The sequence below is a fragment of the Thalassophryne amazonica genome, chromosome 15 (assembly GCF_902500255.1).
Source record: "Thalassophryne amazonica chromosome 15, fThaAma1.1, whole genome shotgun sequence".
Classification (NCBI taxonomy): Eukaryota; Metazoa; Chordata; class Actinopteri; order Batrachoidiformes; family Batrachoididae; genus Thalassophryne; species Thalassophryne amazonica.
In genome coordinates this window covers 74,306,410-74,329,133 of record NC_047117.1, presented here as the reverse complement: position 1 = coordinate 74,329,133, position 22,724 = coordinate 74,306,410, and the positions used below count along the sequence as shown (strand labels likewise).

General features: G+C 39.3%; 1 protein-coding gene across 1 annotated transcript; it reads right to left on the bottom strand.

Annotated features, from left to right (window-relative positions):
- Positions 1-1,317: 1,317 nt before the first annotated feature.
- On the bottom strand, positions 1,318-22,707 carry tmem176 (transmembrane protein 176). Its single transcript, XM_034187612.1, has 7 exons — positions 22,427-22,707; positions 14,774-14,902; positions 12,520-12,630; positions 11,789-11,845; positions 9,769-9,915; positions 6,045-6,161; positions 1,318-2,761 (listed from the first exon to the last, which is right to left on the bottom strand). The coding sequence occupies exons 1-7, from the start codon at positions 22,586-22,588 to the stop codon at positions 2,702-2,704; spliced, it is 783 nt and encodes a 260-aa protein (XP_034043503.1). The 5' UTR covers positions 22,589-22,707; the 3' UTR covers positions 1,318-2,701.
- Positions 22,708-22,724: the final 17 nt, after the last annotated feature.

Genomic DNA, 22,724 nt, shown 5'->3' with positions numbered 1-22,724 from the left:
CATGTGAAGGACATTTATGTTTTCAGATTTTTTTTTTACCATCACACACACACTATTTGACAACATGTATCTCACTTGACAATGGGTTACAGTCATGTATACAAATGATTTTATTTTTTCTATAAAATGTACAAAAAGACAATCAGATAACTGATGCACAGATTTCTGGCAACACTTCATATAAAACAAACAAACAGGTTTTTAAAAAAAAAAATACAGTGCACACCATACAGCAAAAAACCTGAAAAAAGCAAATGGAGTTTATGAACTGGGAAAAACTTCAATTTTTATTTATTTATGTATTTATTTATTTATTTTGGCACTCCCAAATATGACGGCCATGTCTGGAAGGGCGCTGGTGTCTGAGCTACAAAGTAGCTGTGCCAATTACTTTATTAATTTTCTGAAACCCTACTTCTGCTCCTGGGCCAAAGCTTTGTATGGAGCGGTAGAAGAATTCCAGATCTCATTCCTGAATTTTCCGATTTGTATACTGTACGGAACACCTTACCTGTGTGAAGCGCCTTGAGGCAACTCTGATGTGATTTGGTGCTATATAAAGGAAAATAAATTGAAATTGAATTGAACACGACTACACAATAATGTAGGGTGTGTTTAGGGAGGGTGTGCATTCGGGGCCCCATGACAACATCCCATCATCAATTATCATATCTGTGTGTTAAATTTTTAATAGTTACACATCTTTGATTTAAAAAATCTACTTAATTGTTTTGTCACTACAATTTCTTTTTGCATTCTTTGCAAATCAGAATTTCTACTTTTGTAGCACTTTTCTAAAGGAACTTTGAAAACACAGAAGGCATCAAAAAGATGACTGACGTGATTATTGAACATGTGGGTAAAAACGCAACCTTTTGCTGAATAAGCTCTCAGATAATCTAACTATGATGACGGAAGTACAGGAAAAAAAAAAACAATGACTGTTAACTCATTATTATTTATTGAAACATGTCAAATATGAGCTTAATGTGAGGAAAAGCTTCTCTTGATGCTCCAACAGCAAACGTCTCAACGACATATTGTGAAAGTGTTCTTTTAAAAGCAGAACAGGAACTGGCCAAATTTATTCCCAGCTCCTAAAAAAAAAAAAAAAAGAAACACACCCCGCTCAAATAATGTTTCACATGATGTTCTCTGTAATCCCACCCTGTTCCAGTAAAACATCTTCAATAATAAAACTATTTCTGCTGTACATTTGTCCATGTTGGACTCTGTGTCTTGATTTGCACTCAGTATTTTTTCATTCCATTTTTGTTTTCCTTCTTTCATCACTCCTTCTCTCATAACTTGTATGCATTTAATAATGTAATCATACTATCATTTGAGCAATTTTTCATCTGTCTGTTGGTCTGTTTATTCCACGATTCCCCCCAAGGTCGTTTGGCTGATTTCCACCAAATCTTGGCATGTGGATGATGGTCAACCTCAGAATTCCCCTTAAAGGGTTTGTTTTGGCAAAGGTTAAGGTCATTGAGGTAAAATGTCATTTTTAAAATAAATGATGTCTACCAAGGCTGTCACATAAACACAATTTCCTGAGTATAAGTCTTTTTTTTTAATAGTTCAGGAGGTCCTATGACTTATACTGAAAAGAGAGACTTTTGTACTGAAAAATGATGTGTTTGTTATTAATAATAATTAGAATAAGTATTTAGATATGATTTTTCCAGGAATCAAAGCACTAAACAAAATAAACTCCAGTAATAAGAAAATAAATGGCAAAATAAGAAGTACATTACTACATTGCACAAAAATCCCAAATAAAAAAAAACTGATAATACTGAAAAAGGTGCAACTTATATATGTTGTGTTTATTTATGTTCAAGAGGCATTTGTTGACAGGTATGACTTATACGCCTGAAAATACTGTATTCTGCACTTCCCCAGGTGAAGTCTACTTTGTTAGAGGTCCATCATTGTGGTCAAGGTAATTGAGGTCAAAGTTTTTTCACTCTCCATGTCCACCAAATTTAGCACACATATGGGGTGAGTTCTGGAATTGCCCAGAGAAGGTCAAATTTGTAAACGATCATTCATTCAGGTCAAAAGTCCAAATTTCTTCACTCCAATTTGCACTAAATGTGCTTCATCTGGGAGGTGGGTAGTGGAATTTCCCAGCAAAGTCAAATTAGCCAAAGAACCAGTCATTGGGGCCAAGGTAAGTCTCCCTGCCTGTTTTCCAGCCTACTAGGACCTTATCCCACCAAACTTTTCAAAATTTTGGCTGAAGTCATGGTCAATGAATTTGATTTTCAACCCAATTCAGATCAAATGCCACACACACACACACACACACACACTTAGGTGAATTCCACAATTTCCCTTGCAAGATCAGGAAGAGCTCAATCATTTGGTTGACAGTCAAGGTCACTGAGGTCAAATGTCCTAGTGCTGTTGCCCTTATCGTCTTCATGCCACGTAGTGTTTGAAGGTTCACCAGTCTTTTCCAACAATCTTCCACTTAAGGAATGAGAGGATTTGATAAAAACAGCATAACACTTGTGGCGACATATTGTTTATCACAGTGGTTACTAATATGGTAGATATAAAGTAAATACACTCATACACAAGTTAAAATTCGATCAATCAGCTTTAGTCCACCTAACTGATAGCTGATCAATCATCTTGATGATTGGTGATACTGCCGACTTGTTGTCCGGCGACATGGTCCAGCAGTAGGTCAGTTGATGTCAGGGGGCGTGAGCTCTGAGGGGGTTGATGGAGCATCTTGTAAGAGAGACTGAAAAGAGAAAGACAGACTCAGTACAGGGTGGAGTACAATCACTCTGTTTCCAGGATCACCATAAAGTAGCTTCTTAACTCACTGGTGCCAGATGAGGCACAAACAGGCAGCATTCTACACGAAAACAATGAGAGGGATTTAAAAAAAAAAAAAATCTGAAAAAAATTTGCATGGCTCAAAATTGTGGCAAACACATTCTAAAAAATATTTTTTGCATGTGCTTTAGATTATATGTGTTCTCTATGTTTGCAAGCATTTTTCAATTTGCAACACATTTTCATATTCAAATACCTGTTATAGAATTGAAGCAAATGGTTTTTGTATTTTTGTATTTGTGTACTGTATTCTGCATTTGGCCACCGTATCACAAGGACGCGGAAACGTGGGACCAGAAGTTGTCCACCCCTCAATCTGAGCCAAGTCACGGAGGGTTAAATTTCTCACAACTCACTGACATTTTAATGCCGCAGCTGTTTCATGAGTCATTAAACTAAACAAACAAAGTGTTCACAGAGATTTGACATCATGTACTGCTGCAGAGACAAACAACAGGACTTACACAACAGCAAGACTTTTACTGGACGTTCGTACGTGTTGTGCAGAAAGAGTAACAGCCCACAGAGAAAGTTGCAGACATGGAAGTTAATCCTTTTTTTCCCTCATGAAAACAATGAAGACGTTGTTTCCACTGACATCTCTGGTTTTTGGGCTGCTAAGAACTGAACAACAACAACAACAACAACAACAAGGCTTTTTGAGCCACAACCACATTTTCACAAGTTGTAAATGCTTGAACTCAATCTTTGCAAAAGAATTGTGCAAATCCTCCAAAAACCATTTTAATGCCATTTTGGAGCTTTTTATAAAGCCAAGATGTTTTTTTTTTAAACCCTGTCCTCCACCCGCACTGTGGTCCAGTTAAATTCAGTCATTTTAATTCAGTGTGCACATGTACATTTGGACGTTAAAGTTGCATATTAGAGCTGAAAACAAGCAGTGAATGTCAGCTTATTTTTCAGCTTTAAAGTAGAACTATATAATCTGTCATTTAAAAAAGTTTCTTCACATTCAGTGCGGTAAACGTGCACACTGTGAGGACCGTCTCCATGTTATAATCGCATTTTAGAAGTGGTTTACTGAGTGTTTTTAGCTTGCTAAGTGCTATTACATTCATTGTCACGGTGTTTGCATTCCAAATCAAGAATACACCAGTCAATTCTGTGTGAAAAGTGCTGAACGTCCTCTTTGAGGGTAGTTACATGGATGTTTAGGGAACAGCAGAGGCACTGCATCACTGTGGGTGTGTTGTCCCCATATTTAAAGGGCCAAAAATAATTGGATAACTGAGCTACTTCATTTTGTTTCCCCAACAGTGTGGTCAAAAGATGAAAGGACAAGAGTTGATTTCAAGTCTCACATGTGTCTTGGCTAGATTATGGAACAATATCACAAATTATCCTCAAAATCTGAACATGTCAGGCCTTTAATGTAACTTTGTGGAGATTAGTAAAGGTATACAAACTGGATGCCCTGTACAAGAAGAGACAGAGTTGCCTCCACCTCCTGAGGAGACTGAGATCCTTTGGAGTGAGCAGGCCTCTGCTTAAGACCTTCTACGACTCTGTTGTAGCCTCTGCTCTCCTCTATGCTGTCATCTGTTGGGCCCTGGGCAGCACAGAGCGGGAGAGAAAGAGACTGAACAAGCTGGTCAGGAAATCCAGCTGTCCTGGGCTGTCCTCTGGACTCTCTGGAGGAGGTGGCTGAGAGGAGGGTGCTAGCCAAGTTCAAATCCATCATGGACAACTTCTCTCACCCTCTGCACCGGACTGTAGTGGAGCTGAGTAGCTCCTTCAGTGACAGACTGAGGCACCCTCAGTGCAAGAAGGAATGATACCGCAGGTTGTTCCTCCCTGCTGCTGTCAGACTGTACAATAACACTGTGAAATAACCACATGCAATAATATGTCCACAAATCATGTGCAATAACAACTTGTTTATAAATTCCAGCACTAGTGTCACCTTATCACATCTAAACTTTACTTCACATATTGTAAATAAGATGCTCCTATTTTTAAATTCCAATTATATATATATATATATATTATATATTATATATATATATATATAACTTCTACTTCATTTTCTTATTTTATTGTATTGTTACAAGTATTATTATTGCTTTATCTTTGCACACGCTGTTTGATGTTGGAGCCTATCCTAGCAGTCATAGGGTGTGAGGCAGGGTACATCCTGAACACCCTCACACACCTTTGCTCAAATTAAAGTTTCCAGTTCACCTAACCTATATGTCTTTGGATATGGGAGGAAGCTGGAGAATCCAAAGGGAACCCACACAAACACGGGGAGAACATGCAAACTCCACACAGAAAGCGTCAGCTGGTAAGCGATCCCATGACCTTCTTGCTGTGAGGCAACGGTGCTAACCATTAAGCCACCGTGCCGCCAGTTTCCAGGATGAGGATACAGTATATATTTGTGTTGTTTCAGTTAACCACATTGAAAGAGATTTAAACACAAAAATCATTTAAGGGACATCAATACATGCCCTTAGTGTGGCAGCAGAAATGGATGACATATCTTCCTGTGTTCATATACAGGATCTGTATTCTGCACAGTTTAATTCCTTGCACTGGAATCAGAATCTTAATTAAATGGGAAGCCTGAGATATTAAAAAAAATACCAGTTTAACCATCCACACTTGAGAATGTGAGATGTTTGGCTGTAAATGGAACTTTGCCCACATACACATTTTTGTATTTAGCAGCATTGGATTCCTTGGAAAAACTCTTAACATTAAGCCACCATCTTCACAAATCCAAGACGGCCACTACGGTGGCTTCTGGGAAAATGGACTCATCCATTGTCCTGTTTGGCTATTACATGCATTTTCCAAAACAGTTTTGCAATTGTCCACAAAATTCCAAGGAAAGCTAGAACCTGAACATCGTGAATCTGACTAATATTAATGGAGTTTTTCCACATCTGCAATTCATTTTGAAAGGCACAGCTGCATGCACTCTAATGACTGCCATTCTAGTTGCTATGCCATGTATGTGTGGCTGACATTCAAGCAAGATAGAGTCAGATGGACCCAGACTGAGCTGAAGAGCAATAAATCAAAAGCACACTGGACCATATCAAAGTATTAAGTCACTTAAACAGCAAAATGAAAAAAATAATGCATCATCAAACAGGTGAACGCTGTTACATTCTGATGCAGTTCATCTTGCTGTTGAGAGAAACTGTTGCTGTTCTTACATTGTACTGTTGAAAGCTTTGTCTCTGCCTGTAGAGACTGAAGCAGAGGACACAGGAGATGACAGTGTGGGTCAAAGTGAAGAGAAAGAGGTAAGACTTCAATCCAATGCTCATCCTCTGTGGCAGGGACACAAAAACACCAGTTACAGTTTGCACTTTGACCAAAGCTGCAGTAAGTTGTTGCTCGGTCTCACTGCTCAATATAAATCACACTGGAGTGGTAATCCCACGTCTAAAAATGTGTAAAACAAAAACACACACACACACTTAAGTTGCAGCAGCCTATAAGTTCCATTTACAACAAAAAGCAAAATTAATTTAAAGACCATGGTCTTTCGGTTTGGGTGCATGGTTTCTTAAATTTACTAATTCTTCAAGACAAAGAAGATTTTTCTTATTTGCTGTCACTGATGCCACCTCTTCTTGTGATTCATTGTACAACCCCAATTCCAATGAAGTCGGGATGTTGTGTGAAATGTAAATAAAAAGACAATGCAATGATTTGCAAATCCTCTTCAACCTATATTCAATTGAATACACCAAAAGACAAGATATTTAATGTTCAAACTGATAAACTTTATTGTTTTTGTGCAAATATTTGCTCATTTTGAACTGGATGCCTGCAACACGTTTCAAAAAAGCTGGGACAGTGGTATGTTTACCACTGTGTTATATCACCTTTCCTTCTAACAACACTCAATAAGCGTTTGGGAACTGAGGACACCAACTGAGTGTCATGACTGGGTATAAAAGGAGCATCCCCAAAAGGCTCAGCCGTTCACAAGCAAAGATGGGGTGAGGATCACCACTTTGTGAACAACTGTGTGAAAAAAATAGTCCAACAGTTTAAGAACAATGTTTCTCAATGTTCAATTGCAAGGAATTTAGGGATTTCATCATCTACAGTCCATAATATAATCGGAAGATTCAGAGAATCTGAAGAACTTTCTACACTTAAGCAGCAAGGCCGAAAACCAACATTGAATGACCGTGACCTTTGATCCCTCAGGCAGCACTGCATTAAAAACCAACATCATTGTGTAAAGGATCTTACCATGTGGGCTCAGGAACACTTCAGAAAACCGTTGTCAGTTAACACAGTTCGTCACTACATCTACAAGTGCAAGTTAAAACTCTACCATGCAAAGTGAAAGCCATAAATCAACAACATCCAGAAACACCACTGCCTTCTCTGGGGCCGAGCTCATTTGAAATGGACAGATGTAAAGTGGAAAAGTGTGCTGTGGTCTGATGAGTCCACATTTCAAATTGTTTTTGGAAATCATGGACGTCGTGTCCTCTGGACAAAAGAGGAAAAAGACCATCCAGATTGTTACCAGCAAAGTTCAAAAGTCAGCATCTGTGAAGGTATGGGGGTGTGTTGGTGCCCATGGCATGGGCAACTTACACATCTGTGATGGCACCATCAATGCTGAAAGATACATCCAGGTTTTGGAGCAACACATGCTGCCATCCAAGTAATGTGTTTTTCAGGGATGTCCCTGCTTATTTCAGCAAGACAATGGCAAGTCACATTCTGCACGTGATACAATAGCGTGGCTTCATAGTAAAAGAGTGCAGGTACTAGACTGGCGCGCCTGCAGTCCAGACCTGACGTCCACTGAATATGTGTGGCGGATTATGAAGCACAAAATACAGCAATGGAGACCCCGGACTGTTGAACAACTGAAGTCGCACATCAAGCAAGAATGGGAAAGAATTCCACCTACCTACAAAACTTCAACAATTAGTGTTCCCAAATGGTTATTGAGTGTTGTTAGAAGGAAAGGTGATGTAACACAGTGGTAAACATACCACTGTCCCAGCTTTTTTGAAACGTGTTGCAGGCATCCATTTCAAAATGAGCACATATTTGCCCCAAAACAATAAAGTTTATCAGTTTGAACATTAAATATCTTGTCTTTGTGGTGTATTCAACTGAATATAGGTTGAAGAGGATTTGCAAATCATTGTATTCTGTTTTTATTTACATTTTACACAACGTCCCAACTTCACTGGAACTGGGGATGTAGATGTAGCGATGAACTGTGTTAACTGACAATGGTTTTGTGAAGTGTTCCTGAGCCCATACGGTAAGATCCTTTACACAATGATGTCAGTTTTTAATGCAGTGCCGCCCGAGGGATCAAGGGCACGGGCATTCAGTGTTGGTTTTCGGCCTTGCCGCTTACGTGTAGAAAGTTCTCCAGATTCTCTAAATAGTCTGATTATATTATGGACTGTAGATGATGGAATCCCTAAATTCCTTGCAATTGAATGCTGAGAAACACTGTTCTTAAACTGACACTCACCTGTTTCCAATAACCTGTTCACCTCTGGGATGTTCCAAACAGGTGTTCTTTGAGCATTAATCAACTTTCCCAGTCTTTTGTTGCCCCATCCCAACTTTTTGAAATGTGTTGCAGCCATCCATTTCAAACTGATAAAATATTTGCACAATAACAAAAAAGTCTATCAGTTTGAACATTAAATATCTTGTCTTTGTGGTGTATTCAACTGAATATAGGTTGAAGAGGATTTGCAAATCATTGTATTCTGTTTTCATTTACATTTCACATAACGTCCCAACTTCACTGAAATTACAGATGGCAGCAGATTTTTTATCAAGAATGTCTGTACATTTTTCCATTCATCCTTCCTTCTATTATATGAAGTTTGCCAGTGCCGTATGCTGAAAAACAGCTCCACACCGTGATGTTCCCACCTCCGAAGATCAGTGTTGGACTGGTGTTTATGGGGTGATGTGCAGTGCCATTTGACCTCCAAACATGGTGTGTATCATGGCATCCAAAGAGTTCAATTTTGGTCTCATCTGACCAGACTATATTCTCCCAGTATTTCACAGGCTTGTCAAAATGATGTGCAGCAACTTTAAACAAGCTTCAACATGCTTTTTCCTCAGCAATGGAGTCTGCATGGTGAGCGTGCATACAGGCCATGGTGGTTGAGTGCATTACTTATTGTTTTCTGTGAAACAATGGTACCTGCTAATTCCAGGTCTTTTTGAAACTCTCCACAAGTTGTCCTTGGCTGTTGGACAACTCTTGTGATACTTCTTTTCACTCCTCTGTCAGGTATATTGCGAGGAGTACCTGGTTGTGGCTGGTTTATGGTGAAATGGTGTTCTTTCAACTTTTGGATTATGGCCCCAACATGCTCACTGGAATATTCAAAAGTTTAGAAATCCTTCTGTAACCAATGCCATCAGTATGTTTTGCACCAATAAGGTTGTGAAGATCTTGATAGAGCTCTTTGCCTTTACCCATCATGAGATGTTTCTTGTGTGACACCTTTTTATAAGCCATCAGTTGGGACTAAACCAGCTGATATTAATTTGCACTGATAAGGGGCGGGATTGCTTTCTAATTACTGACAGATTTCAGCTGGTGCCTTGGCTTTCCATGCCTTTTTGCATCTCCATTTTTTTTTGTGTGTGTTTAATACTTTTGCCACATGTCATTTCACATTATTACACATAACTTGAACATCTATGGTTTGGTTTCTTTGTATGCATGTATGGGTTACTTGGGGTATTACTGACATCTGATGAAAATTTCATGTCAGTAGCACATTTCGAAATTGTGACATGTTCAATACTTACTTCACCCACTGTATACTGTAGCTCTCCATATTTGTTAAATTATACATGTGACAAAACAGCACAAGTTACTGAATCACTGTTATAGAAACAAAGCGAACCAACCGTAGTGTAATGTTGTTGGCTACAGCTGTTGGGGTAAACCTTGCCACATGGAACCACGGGATTTTTGCTGATGTCTATGATGTAGATGATCATAGCCACAACTGACAGAATGACTGACACCACGCTGATCAACAAACATACTCGTAACTGGAATGACAACAAGAATTGAGAATCAGTGGTAACCAGTTAACAGTAACTTTCCATTCTATATTTTACAATAATTTGAGCAACATTCATTTGTTCCTAGACTCCCCCCAGCCCCCGTTGATGATTTCCACCAGACCTCGTATAGGGATGATCGTCAACACTGGAATTGGTTCATTATTGAAATGTAAAGAGAACTGCACAAACTGCAGCTTTAGAATTCCCCTCAAATTCTGACTGAAACCTGAATATAATCAAAGCCACTATACAAAAAAATGAATGTTTATGAGTGCAATGGAAAGAATAGTTCATGAGGAAGGTGAATCTTTCACCTCATGAACTATTCTTACCACTGCATGAATGAAAAAAACACTCATTATTTGTTTTATACAATGCCTAATAATGTTGACGATGTAGTCCATAGCTGATGCCGTGCATTGACTTCTTCATGTACAGACTACCGTCTGCTGTCCTCAGTCCAGCAAAAAATCACGACAGAAATTTGTAGAGCTCTTAATCCGACACCGCTTGTACTTCAGGTAGAGACGTTGCAGCAAATACTGCAAATACCTCCAGATGGCTTATGGTGTAGTCAATTTGTTTTTACCCAAGGCTGACATATGGCCATCAGGTATTGCAAAGGCCTTCAGTCTGTCCGTCTGTCTGTGTACAGCATAAGCCCAGTTCTATTACTGCCACAGTTTTCAAATTCACAGGGAACATTCTTGGGACACAGACCTTGGACAAGTTCGAAGATGGCTAACCTTGATGTATTTTAAGAGGTTTACAAAGTTGCATTTTGTTATCTGATTCATTTCGTGCTTGAGTGATGTGGGTGACAGCTAATTAGAGTAGAGCTCCACTGTGACGTCAGTTGCTAGTTTCTTCAAAACCACTTCATTTTGTGTGTTTATATACGTTTCTCATATATTATGTAAAAGCTAGCAAGAAGTAAGCACTTCTAAAACTGAAAACGCTGTTTTTGGAACCTAATAACACCTCTGAACTTATAAGACATTTTACGGAGGTTAGCATGGTGACGTCACTTCCTAGTTTAGCGACTTGCTAACTGCTTCGTTTCTGGTATATTATGTAAAACCAAGCGAGAAATAAACACTTCTAAAACTCAAAACGCTGTTCTTGTAACCTGATAACACCTCTGGTGTCATTTACAAAAGATTTTGTGGACATTATCTTGCATGCTAACTTTGTCTCATTAATATTAATATGTGCAAATGCACAGAGAGTATCTACAAATATTCCTTGATTTGCACAACATGAACAAATGATTTGATCGTGTACAAATTGTACGTAAGACAATAGGGTGATAATTAACTAAACAACTGCTAATTATAAATAACACAATACTTATACAACTGAGGGTATTTTAGAATTGCGTCATATTTTTGTGTTACAAGAATAAGCACCGTTAATAAAACAAACCCCGCCATGTTTGTTTTTAAGCTAAGCGCCGTCACTGCTCAAGTGAGCGCACGCGGTGGTGGCACTATGCAATAGTACAAAACATGGAACCAAAATTGCACGGTAAATGGAACACAATGGTAAATGGGAGGAATGATCCATATCACGTGACACACAAACCACCAATCAAATGACAAGGATCTATTCAGGCATTATATAAACTCAAATAATGAATAACGAGACACGTCATACACCGAGAAGCTCGCCAGTGTTAAATGGTACCAGGACATTTGACCACGAGCCCCTGAATGAAGTCAGATCAGTGCATCACTATTTGTAAACTGAAGTTCTGAGAAATAATTGGAAGCTTTAAGAGAAGAGAAGATAAGAGAGAGAAAACGTGTAGGATGCTGATGTGTGAATGTAACTTTGTGTGTGTTATCAGCTGACTCACAATCTTGACGGTGCACTGCTTCTCCAAAATTATCGCAACTGCTCCTGCTGTGATGAACTAGACCCCCGTCAACACACACAAACACACACGTTACCGAACAAAGATCACAACATTACCATCAAAACACACTGTACAATAAAGCATTTTTTTTTTTCAGTAAAAGTAGTGCTCACTTGTTTTCACCACGGCAGATCCAAGGTGGACCTGCTGTGATGAATTGGCACAGGTTTTACACCGGATACTCTTCTTGACACAACTCCACATTACATGGAGAAATGTGGCAGGGGTGGGGTTTGAACCAGGAACCTTCAGCACTGAAGCCAAGCACACTAACCACGTGACCACCACCCCTGTCCAGGCGGGATTATTTTTCTTTTTGATATATATATTATTCTACACACAGAACAAAACCACTAAAAATGTTTGTAAATGAGAATTTCAATGTCATAATTAATTAGTTTCTGTGTGAAAATAAAAAAAAATGTATCACATTTGACATTTCAGATCTTTTTCAGTGATACACAAAAAACCCAAACATTTTTAATCAAAATTTGTGCCAAGTAAAGAACACTTCTATAAGAGTCTGTTCACTGTCAGACTGTTTTTGAAAATGTGCAGCTTCATAGTTTCTCATACTTCAGAATTATTGCTGTTGCTTCTGATAAAGTAGCTGCCGTTCTGTCGACGGTGATCAGGATCAAACTGTCTTATTAACCAGTAGCTTGGCTCACCAATGTGCCGCTCCACCAGGGAACTCCCAGGGTCACCAACTGAGTGAACTCTGTAAAGTGCAGAGGAATGGAGTAGGACATAATCATCAGGCCCAGCATCACCTGACTCACCTGGTGCAAACACACAAACACACAACATGATGCATTACAAAGAAACTGGTAAACCCCATCCAGCATCATAGGTCACCTTAAGCAGACCACTCTTACCCACTTCCTGTTCCTGTCCACACACATGTTCTCAGAGAGATCGTATGAGGAGCATTGTGCAACAAAGCTGTTTTCAGCATGTTCCTGCAAACCATCAGTCGCTGCAACTTTAGTGGTCGAACTCATGACCAGTAAAGGGATTTCTGCAAAAATCAGCTCAGGTCTGTGTTGCATGTTAGTTCTTTATGGAAACAAGTCAGAGAGAGTACACAGTACCTACAACACACACCAGCAGTCCTCAGTTTATCTAGTCTCATCCAAACTGACATGCAGGTGGGGGTGTAGGTTCATCAATATACTAACACACTGATATCAATAGGAGATATTCTAAAAGTACTTATTAAAACACATTTTCAGGCACTCACTGACAATTCAGTCCTCCCTGACTTGACTAGGAAAAGTCAGTCAAGGTCAGCATCCTCACGTGACAGGGCTGTGAGATTAACTTGGATTCCAAATATCTTGGGTCTGTAATGATTTGATGACAAGTAGCCACACAGTGAACACAGACCGCCAGAACCCATTTTTAACCAATTCAACTGAAAAAGGAGCATGTTAAAAGAAACCCCTGTAGCCTGCTGACTTCTTTTGCACCTTTGGAATACAGTGGTCCCTCATTTATCGCAAGAGTTACGTTTTAAAAATAACCCGCAATAGGCGAAATCCGCGAAGTAGTCAGCGTTATTTTTTACAATTATTATAGACGTTTTAAGGTTGTAAAACCCCTCACTACACACTTTATACACTTTTCTCAAACAGGCATTAACATTTTCTCACTTTTCTCTCCTGTGTAAACACTCTCAAAGTTCAAACCTTAGTAGAAAAATAAGACCAACCTGTTTTCAGGCCCAAACATTTGTTTGAGAAATAAAAATAGAATGTTTTCCTATAAATAATTATGATGGCTTTTAGAAGTAACGAATTTAATTTTAACGATCAACCTACGAGGTTGGACACATAAGAAATTATTAATAGTGACTGACCAGTATTTCACAGTTCCTCGACCGCACCTCTTCGTCCTGGCGCCGCTCCGCTGTCGGGTCTTTTTCCACTGAGTGACACCTCGGTGCAGGTGTCTTTTTCCGAGTGAAGAACACAGTTATGGGTAGTTGTTGGTGCTCTTTTTTCTTATGGGTGAGAAGATTCTTATAAACAGACACGCAGAACACGATGCGTGTGCTCTCCCTTTGCGGTGTCATGACCTGCCTGCTTGATGAGGACGCAGAGCACAATGCGCTGTAAAAAAAAAAAAAAAAAAGCATGCAAATTTGGACTAAAAAAAATCCGCGAAACTGCGAGGCCGCGAAAGGTGAACGGCGTTATAGCGAGGGACCACTGTACAGAGAAAGCCTGCAGCCTGACACCACAAAACACACATACATAATGTTCCACAAACTCAGAGATAAGTGGGCACCTGTTTGTTGACTTATTTACTCCTTCTGGGTTCTTCTACCAAACGTGGCATGTCAGTGAAGTTGACCTGATATTGCTCTGAAATATTCATGTTGGCAAAGGTCAAGGAATTTGATTTTCAAACTGATTTAGAACAAATGTGACCAGCCAGAAGGTCAGCCAGAAGTCAATCAATTAGGTGAAGGTCAAGGTCACTGGGATCAAATATCAGATTTCTGTTGTCATCACTATTTTCATACCCACAGTTATGATTAACAAAACTGTGAACAAAATCCAAGAGAAATAAGCATTTTGTGTCTGTGTAGAACAAAACTTTTCATCTTTAACTTCACTGCATTAAAAAGGGGGATGGAAACAAAGGTTTGGAACATAATATATATGTTTGTTGCATATACTTGGAGGGCAGTGCTGTAGTGATGTGCTGCTCATTTAACCGCTCTTCTCTGTGAGCTGAGCTCAACTAAACATGTTCTAGACTGATTTCTGGTCCAGTTTTGCCAAAATGAAACAATCATCCAATAATGGACTGTTACTTTAACATAAGTCAGAAGTTCACCTTTTCTCAGTCTTGCCCTAAACTGTGAAAAAGGCCCCTCCCTCATGCACGACCTGTACAGTGCTGTGGGACGCTCACCCCAAGACATCTGGGCTGTCCTTTCTGGATGCCCTCACGCAAAGCCTGCAGTCTGTCTGTCAGCTTTACAGCATTCACATCCTCCAGTACCTGCACCGTCAGATCCCTGGAGACCGCCACGGCCATTACCTGCAGAGAAAACCAGCAGTTCATTTGCATGATGCAGGATCATCATTCACGCAGCGAATACGGTCACGTGACCTGACAAGATCAGATTTGAATCCTGAAACAGACAGTCACAAGATGATGTGCATCTCCAAATTTGGACTAAACATTAAATATGCCAATAATGTTTGTGCACAGAAGCCCTAAAAAAAAAAAAAAAAAAAAAAAAAAAAAAAAAATATATATATATATATATATATATATATATATATATATATCTATATATATATAAGTAAGTCCCTTCGGCTGCTCCCTTGTTTGCACTTGGGGTCGCCACAGCAAATCCAAGGTGGATCTGCATGTTGAATTGGCACAAGTTTTACGCCAGATGCCCTTCCTGACGCAACTCCACATTACATGGAGAAATGTGGCAGGGGTGGGATTTGAACCCGGAATCTTCTGAACTGAAACCAAGCGCATTAACCACATATACATACATTATATATATACACATACATTTTATATATATATATATATATATATATATATATATATATTTAGCACCAAGTCTCACGTAACATTTTTTAAAGGGGACATATTGTGTAAAATTGTATTTAATCTACTTTTAACAGTTACATATTTCCCACAATCCTATATCTGGGAATGTAGAAACTACACTTCTATTAGCCAAATTTAAGCAACAAACAGCTTGTTTTACACTTCTGCGACATATGCCCAAGACCATATCTGGGCTCGTGTGTGCTCTGTAAGACACACCCACTGACCATGTGCTCACGTCTTGTAACATACACACACACACACACACACACACACACACACACACACACACACACACACACACACACACACACACACACACACACACACACACACACACGCACACTGCAAATGCTCAGCCATTAAATTGCGCCTGCTCTCCCCCTCCCAACAGAGAGGGGGCATGGTGAGCAGCGGCACCTTTCTCCTCTTTCTTCTTGTGAAGTATTTTGTTAATTTAATGTCTGTTTTCACAACTGATGATTAGCTTGCTTGGAAGATGTATAATATAACATGATGCCTTTAAAGTAAAAAGGTTTCTAATCATGTGTCTCTTAAATGTTCACACTCTGGGTGAGCTGGGTAGGACGAATGACGTCCAATCATGCCCCATCTCCAAGTTATCAACAAGCTAAGCTAACGGGCTAATCTCCTTTGGGTGTGTATTAATCATATTTTTGGCAGTTTGCTTCCAGCTGACATGCACGAACATCTAACATTGCTCGCATGGCACTTAGAGAATGTGTGGCCATTCGCACTCTTGGCACGACAACAGACTGCAGACAATCACTGTCGTACTCGCAGTGAAATTTGTCTAAGTACCCCACTAGTGTGGTTTTGGTGTGTGCGCTGAACTGACAGGAGGTGTGGCTATGACAGAAGCTGCTGTGGAGATCTGTCATTCTAGACATCCCAGCTGGACAGTACTGTGTTTGGACGGACATGGACTAACAACTGACCACTGTGACGCACATGTGTCTGTTTGCTGTCATCAAGTGGACATATATAAAAACATATATCACTGTGGCGACAGGCTGCAGCAAGCCAGCATGCGCGCATGGTGCTCACATGGACAGACTGCCCCCAGGTTGAAACAGACCATCAGATCATAACACACAGCAGGCGATCTGACTGTCACGTCACTCACATGAGCTCTGTTCCACATGGCGCGGTGTCCTGCGGCGCACCATCCACAAGACATGCCTGTTGGCAGGACACACGCCAGCAGATGTGGACATGAATGAGATGAGCGAAGTGCTTCTCATTCATGTAATTTCATGACTGTACGTCAGTGACCATGGGTCATCTACAGAGGAACAGAAGGATCATATTTGTATTGCCCGCTTGATGAGAGGGCAATTAAAGCTATGCCATGTTTTTATATGGTGTATCGTTTAAATTTTTTTTTTTAATACATCCATGTGTTCCAATTCATTCTTTCTATCAGCAACAGACGAAATGGAAATAATAAACACTGTTAATGAATTGAAGGCAATAAAATCAGTAGATTGCAATAAGTTGGACACTACAATAATTAAACAAGTCATTAATGAAACTGCAAAACCTCTAAGTCATATCTATAACTTATCTTTTATTAATGGAGAGTTTCCAAGTCAAATGAAGATTACCAAAATTACACCTATATATAAAAGTGGAGATAAGTATCTATTCTCAAATTATAGACCTATATCTGTGTTATCTCAATTCTCAAAAATTTTAGAAAAACTATATACAGTACGGTTAGATCAATACATTGAAAAGTTCAAGATATTAAACGATAACCAGTATGGTTTCAGAAAAAAATAGATCAACAACTTTAGCTTTAATTGATTTAGTGGAAGAAATAACAAATAATATTGATAAAAAGAAACATACAATGGCGATCTTCATTGACTTAAAAAAGGCGTTTGATACTATTAACCACAATATATTATTACGTAAATTGGAAAAAATTGGCATAAGGGGTATTGCACTAAATTGGCTCCAATCTTATTTAAACAACAGGCAACAATATGTACAAATAGGAGAATATAAATCTTTGTTTAAACAGATACATTGTGGAGTTCCACAAGGGTCCGTTTTAGGACCTAAACTTTTTTTAATTTATATTAATGACTTGCAATTCATCTCTGAAAAACTGAAATTTATCCTCTTTGCTGATGACACAACGATAGTATGTTCTGGGGAAAACCTGGAACAACTTGTGATCGAAATGCAAATAGAAATTATTAAATTAAAAAATTGGTTTGATAGTAATAAATTGTCACTTAATATTTCAAAGACAAAATTAATGCTCTTTGGAAACCGAGAAATGAAAACAAAAGTAAATCTTAAAATTGACAAGGTTCCTATTGAAAGGGTTAACCAACATAGATTTTTAGGAATAATAATTGATCACAGGATGTGCTGGAAACCCCACATTGCTAGCATATAATCCAAAATGGCCAGACGTATTTCCATAATGGGGAAAGCCAAACATTTCTTAGATCAGCAGTCCTTATATATTATTTATTGCACATTAATATTACCATATATTAGCTATGGCATTGAGGTATGGGGTAATACATATAAAAGTAATGTAGACACACTTTTTAAGTTACAGAAAAGGGCAATAAGAATCATCCATAATGTAGGCTTCAGAGATCACACTGTTTTTACAATCCAAAATACTAAAATTTAGAGATCTTGCAGAATTTAAAACTTTACAAATTATTTTTAAAGTGAAACAAAATCTACTATCAGATAACCTCCAAAAATTGTTTAGTGAAAGAGAGGGAGATTACAATCTAAGAAGGAAATATAATTTAAAAAACAGTGTGCTCGTACAACAATGAAACAAATGTGCCTTACGAGACATGGGGTGGATTTATGGAATAACCTAACTGAGGACATCAAAGTATGTACTACAGTACATCAATTTAAAAGAAATTTAAAACTCAAAATATTAAAAAAATATGAAACTGAATAACATAATTCTTAGTATACATACAGGTGTGCATGTTTGTGGATCTAAACTGTTATATTATTTGGTCATGATGAATGTATGGGAAATATGAATGCACACGAGTTGCCCATGATACATGTGTGTGGGAAAAAAAAAAATTAATTATTATATCATCAAGTTTAATCGAATATAGGTAAATGTGCGTGCATGCATGCATGGGTGCCCATGGGTGCATGTATGTGGGTTAAAAGTGTTATATTGTCAAATCTCATTGAATCTAGTGTGTGTATTGGTGTATGCAAGGGTATTTGTGTATAGAGGTAGTGTATTTATGTAAATACATGTTTATGTATAATGCAAGGTGTGTGTTTATATAGGTATATATGATCTCAAAAAATTTTTATTTATTCTTGTTTGCGTAGTCGAAAATAAAACATGTGAAAGGGGGTAGAAAATATAAGTTTTACTTCATTCTACTCCCTTTGAGTAATGTACGGATTTTCAAAGATGAATGTGCGCAATGTATAAATGTTTTTAACTTGCTCAATAAAGTATTCATCATGTGCTTCCTGATATAAGGCAGTGTTCAGCACATTATACAGGAGAGTGATGGTAGCTCACTTGGTAAAGTTTCTGACTGCAATCAGAGCGTTTGGAAGGTGTGGGTTTGAATCCTGTAAGTGATGTATTTTTTTTTCAGCTGCTCGTGCACGCCTGCCCGTTGGCGCGATGTTTCATGTGCACACATACCAGCTGCTCCGACGGCTGACAGTTATACATATTCGCACTATGTGTGAAGGAGCCTTAAATAAGATGAAAATTTCACTAGCCACATATACTACAGACATTTTAGATTATTTGTCAGGAGAATTAACCACACAACATGCCATATTAATATTATTACAGATATTTGGAACAAAATCCTCAAAAGACAAACACAGTCAGCCCAGCAGCTACCAGACACCTGTGCGCTGCTCAGTGCCAACTGGCAACCATAGACTGTGGGACGTCACCCATAGGTTTTCTGTAGAGACCTGCACAGCCGATATAAAGCCCATGTCTGGGCGTCACCATGTTCACAGCAGCGGTTTATGAACTCATTATTACATAAAGGGGTGGAGCCTGGGTGGCTCTGTGTGTGACTAAACAGGAACACTTCAGAAAACCCTTGTCAGTTAACACAGTTCGTCGCTACAGCTACAAGTGCAAGTTAAAACTCTACCATACAAAGCGAAAGCCATACATCAACAACAGTATTAAAGAGTTCATTGTGAATCAGCGCGGGAGGCCCTCTCAACATTGCGATGCACAGACAAGAGGATCATATCAGCTGTTCTGGGTCTCTATAAAAAACCTATGGGTGATGTCACACAGGCTTTGTCCAGTATACATACAATCTATGTACACAGTGTGTAGTGACGTCATCAGTGAGATATGCCACTTTGGCCAATAGTGTCTGGCTGCAGGAGGCAGAGGAGCCACAGGGTGCAAGTTGCACCCACTGCCTGTCATCACGTGCACGGTATGCCACAATGGCAAATGTAATCGCAGAATTGATTCATGATCGCAAAGTAGGGCTAGGCTTGATTACATGCTAACTCAGTGAAAAAGCTCTGTGTTATGAGAGGCAGAGTGAGCAAGTGACCGTGTGTGCACATACTGCAGCCAGACCCTTCTGACTTTGGGTGGTGCCCATATTTTATTCTCGGCTGTTTGTATCAGATTATCTGGAGCATGAAGCCTCCTTTATACTTTTGGCCTGGTGCTGTTGCATGTGGGGAGCACACTTCATTACAGAGATAAAAACAGTGGCAAGCTGTTGCCTCACAATTGAGAAGTTCCCTGGTTTGCTTCCGACCTGATGTTTTCTGTTCAGTGTTTGTTCTCCCCATGTTTTCGGAGCTTCCCACTTTCAAGGACAGGCAGATTTGGTGAATTGGTGACTCTCAATTGACTGCAGGCCTGAGTGAGAGTTTAAATGAGTTTGTCTGTCTAGATGTGTCGACTCAACCCTGTCCAGGGTGCACCCCGAGTCCTACTCAGTGAGTGCCGGGATAGGCTCCAACACCACCAGGACTCTCAACTGGAATAACTGGGTTTAGAAAATGTATGAATGTGGACATGGCACAAATGCAAATTAGAACATTTACAGGCATAACAATAGAAAAAAAAAATACAGAAATAACTACAAACTGCTGCATTTTGTATTTTTATAAATTGTTCTTGTGAAATATCCTAATATTTTGAGATATGAATTTTTATATATTTGGAGCAGTAAGCCATAATTATCTAAAAATAATATAACTGCTTGAAACATTTTAGTTTATATATAATGAATTTATAATATATAAAATTTTAACTTTCTGAAATACCTGACAAAAAATATTGAACTGTTTCACGGTATTACATTTTTTTTAGACTTGTATTTGGAGACACCTCTTTGTCTCATGCATCAATCAGAAGAAAGGTTTTTACTGTCACTGTGCATACAGCGAAATTTGTGCTTTGCATTTATCCCATTCATCCCATTTACTGTTAAACAGTCCAACCACTAGGAGCAGCGGTCAGCTACAGTCCAGGGACAGACTCCAGAGGTTAGAGACGCTGTCTTGGTCAGGGGCAGAGAACGGAAAGGAGACCCGAAACTGGACCTAGGCAGGAAGAACAGTCAATACCCCCACCTATGTCAACGCTAACCAACTAGCTAAGGTTAATGGGCTAGGCTGGGTTCAGGTGATTGATTAACACATATTTTTGCCAGAGTGCAAATATTAAAAACTACAACTGGCATAGAGCCTCAATAACTGTGGGACTATCAGTGTAGCTAACATCACCCAGCTATTAATACCTCCTAATCAGTACTAACATACAAACAGAACAAAGCTAAAACTTCACTCACTGAAAATACTGAAATGCAGACTTCTCAGTTGATCCATTAGTATAATTAAATGTACACCAAACCAAATGCACAAAAGAGCTAGCAGCTTGTTAGCATCCAGCTTGAATGGTTGCGGTCTCTCAAATCGTCCACGACCTCAATTTTTCAGAACGCTATTCCTCAAAAACAGGTCATATGAAAAAAAAAAGTATGTATTTTGTAAAGTCTGACTCCCATACTTTATTTTTACCTGAGCTTTGGGGATGTGCTAGTTAGAATTGAAAATGGGTGGGGTCATGACATGATGCAGTTGGGTTGTAAGTTCCTTTCCTTGCTGCCTTATACCTTCCTTGTTAGACAGGTACCCCGTTAACTGCTGGGCATGCATCAGGTGCCGGTCCCAGCCAGACCCAAATCAACAACCCTCTACACAGAAGGCCGGTGCTCTAACAACCGAGCCATTGCAACTCTTTTGGACACTTACACGCTGGGTTCATTTTTCAGCACCAGAAGTTACCGCTTGGTGGTAACCACACAGTAAGCTTTGACATCCCCAAATGAGGAATAGCCAGAAGAAGAAAAAGTTGCAGACACAGCCGTACACTACCAGCTGCACTGAACTGCTTCAGAGCTCAAGACACTACAAAAGTCGGAGACACTCTGCTCAGCTGCTGTCACTCAGAGAAACCACACCCCCAAACTTACAGTACTTTATGGCTTAAAATATCTTTAAAAAGTTAGAAAAACATATGCCCTCGTACATTTGTCATGGAGGAGGAATGACCTAGAGAGACCAAAACCGTGTTTTGTAGCAGGCTGTAAACATGCTTATTTCTACTCAAAAGTTGGACATTTTAACATGGACTCCTATGGGAATATGCTCTGTTTTGGAGCCACCCTCAAGCGGCCAGTCAAGAAACAGCAATACATTTGTTTGATTTCCGTCAAGGCCTCATCAGTCACCATCAGAGTTTATCGCTTGGCCGATGCCGTGTATCAGTGCAGTGGCGGATGGATGAGTTTGTCAGAGTTCCCTTCTAGTCAGAAGTGGTGCCTGTGCCATGGTTGAAGCCATTTCGACAAATAACACTTAATATGCACAAACAATATTTATATTTTTACTCTGTCAATGTCTTTACATGAGCTGAAGCAGAAGTCTCAGTCCTACCTTGTTGTCTTGGGACAGATGAGGAGATCTGAGATGTTTGGTCCACTTCTGGGTTTTGGGGTGTGCAGGAGAATTTGGTTGATCACAGTTTGTTCTCTCACTCTCTTTTTGATGGATCGAGCAGAACTCCTCCCTCACTTCCGCTCCTGTTTTTGAGGGCATTCCACGAATTATTCTGTCGTCTGACTTTTATTTTTTTTTAAGCCGTTCATCTGAAGGACTGCGCAGCGGCTCAGTTTACGCGCAAACACCGCTGACATCAGCGCATCCTCACTGCGCAAAACTGTAAGTAACTTAA

What these genes read in the sequence shown, in the direction of transcription:
- tmem176 (XM_034187612.1), bottom strand. Translation starts at nt 22,588, where the DNA reads ATGCCCTCAAAAACAGGAGCGGAAGTGAGGGAGGAGTTCTGCTCGATC. An exon ending in GCCAACAACATTACACTACG is followed by an intron (nt 6,162 to 9,768) that starts GTTGGTTCGCTT and finishes TCCCTGCCACAG; the next exon opens with AGGATGAGCATTGGATTGAA. An exon ending in AAAGCTTTCAACAGTACAAT is followed by an intron (nt 2,762 to 6,044) that starts GTAAGAACAGCA and finishes TTCTCTTTTCAG; the next exon opens with TCTCTCTTACAAGATGCTCC.